The 2,096-nt window shown below is 60.1% G+C and overlaps 1 protein-coding gene across 1 annotated transcript in view; it reads right to left on the reverse strand.

The window, feature by feature from the left end:
• Positions 1-2,096, reverse strand: part of NRROS (negative regulator of reactive oxygen species) — a gene marked incomplete at its 3' end in the record, with an annotated part of 5,567 nt that overhangs the window by 371 nt on the left and 3,100 nt on the right. Inside the window, 3 exon segments of the mRNA XM_010148973.1 lie at positions 1-4; positions 6-1,430; positions 1,696-1,855. The exon segment at positions 1-4 is cut by the window's left edge and continues 371 nt beyond it. Of these exon segments, the coding sequence (XP_010147275.1) occupies positions 1-4; positions 6-1,430; positions 1,696-1,803 (1,537 nt within the window).

The raw sequence follows: 2,096 nt of genomic DNA on the forward strand, positions 1-2,096 counted from the left end.
TCGCGGGTCAGGGCGAGGTCTTCCAGCCACTCCAGGTCCCCGGCCAGCGCCTGATGGTTGTCGGAGAGATCCAGGTGCCTCAGCGACGTCCCCTGGAAGGGGTGGCCGCTCAGTCCCCGCAGACCACAGCCCGCCAAGGAGAGATGAGTCAAGGTCTCAACACCCTTGACGTCCACGCAGGGGGGACTCTCCGCCGTGCCTGCAGCGGGTGGCTGGTGACAGAGGTCGACCCGGTTGCGGCTGAGGTCCACAGCAGAAATCTTCCTGGAGTGGGTGAAAACCCCAGGAGGCAGCACCCGCAGCCTGTTGGTGCTGAGGTTGAAGAGCTGCAAGTTGGGCAGGACATCCCCGGCGCCCACCTCCACTCCCAGCTCCACCAGCTGGTTCTGGCTGAGGTCCAGCTCTGTCAGCATGGCTAAGGGGTCTCCCTCGGACAGGTGGAACGTCTCCAGGCAGTTCTGGTTGAGCTTCAGGTGGGTCAGGGAGGGCATCTGGGCCAGGAAGCCCTCCGGCAGGTACCAGACCTGGTTCTGGCTCATGTCCAGGAGGCGCAGGGAGGAGAGGTTGCTGTGGCAGATCTCGTCCCAGAGGCTGACTGTCGTGACGTTGGTGGAGTTGCCATCAATGAGCAGGAACTGCACCGTGACGTGTGCCAGGGACGTGCCGTTGGGGAGGCGCTGGTAGAAGCTCAGCTCGTTGTCCTTCAGCAGCAGGGAGTGCAGCTTGCTCTGCCGGGGCAAGACGGGGAAGAAGAGGAGGTGGTTGTGGGACAGGTCCAGGACCTCCAGCTCAAAGAGGACATCACTTTCCAGGGCCAGAAACCACTCGATGACGTTGTTGCTGACGTTGAGCACCCTCAGCTGGGTCAGGCCAAACTCCACCACGCACGGGAGGTAGTTGTAAGCTATGCTGAGCCTCTGCAGCTTCTGCAGCCCTTCAAAAGCTTGGTCAATCTCAAAGATGTAATTCTTCTCCAGGTTCAGCTCCAACAGCTGCGTCAGGTTTGTGAAGACAGATGAGTCCAGCCTCATGATGATGTTCCTGGCCACGGACAAGGACTCCAAGGAAGACAGGTTACAGACCAAATCCGATACCATGTCCTCAGTGAGGCGGTTTCCAGCTAGATCCAGTGTCCTCAAGGCTGGCAGAGTGGAAAGAGCAGCTGCTGTCAGTGAGTAGTTGGTGAAGAGGAGGTTGTCTGCCAAGGAGAGCACGTGAAGACCTTGGCTACTGAGGAAGGCGCTGGGCTCAATGAGCTCCAGCCGGTTCTTGGTCAAGCTGAGATGCTTCAAGTGGTGGTACGAGAGCAAAGAAGTGTTGCCCAGGACCAGGATAGTGTTGTCATCAAGCAACAGCTCGTGGGTATCACCGCCAAGGTTTCCAGGGACAGAGCGCAGCCATTTCCCAGTGCAGTCCACAGTGCTCTGCACCTGAAGCAAGAAGTGGATATATAACGCCACTCTGAGGTGGGGGGACACGAGGAGGGAGAAATCTGGGGAGCAGAGTGAGGATGGCAGGGGTGGCTCTATGGGTAGAACCTCAGCAGTAAGTCCTAAGTCCACTCCTCGTCCTAAGCCCACTCCGTAGCTAAGCCAGTAGCTGGGAAGGGGAAGGTCTGGAGATGCTGAGGCACCTGGGCTTTGCAGGGCAGGACCAAGCAGTCGGAAGGGTGAGGGTTCGGAGGAGAGGACTTACGAGCTTGCAGCCACCAGGAGATGTTGCCCAGGCTGCGGCAGCCCCGCTTCCCCATCCCACTGCCAGGAGGACCAGAAGCAGGGAGAGACCGGGGAGCGGGGCCTCCATCTCAGCGGCGGCACTCCTGCAGAGATGGACACAGAGGGGAGAAGGTCAAAAGCTGCAGACCACTCATCCCAAAAGGCCCAGGTTTTCCCAGGAAGCCCATCACGGCGGCGGCAATCCTTGTGCACAGCCAGCCTCCTCCCACGGCTGCTGCCCGCAGGCAGGCGCACAGCTCCCACCATTGCCCCCTGGAGCACCCAGAGGTGATGGGCTCCCAACGTGCCGTAGTGGTGGCCACCACGTCCCACAAGACCTGGGTGACCACCCATGGAGAAAAGGCAAAGAGCCCCGGCACT

The sequence above is a fragment of the Eurypyga helias genome, unplaced genomic scaffold (assembly GCF_000690775.1).
Source record: "Eurypyga helias isolate BGI_N326 unplaced genomic scaffold, ASM69077v1 scaffold19633, whole genome shotgun sequence".
NCBI classification, from domain to species: Eukaryota; Metazoa; Chordata; class Aves; order Eurypygiformes; family Eurypygidae; genus Eurypyga; species Eurypyga helias.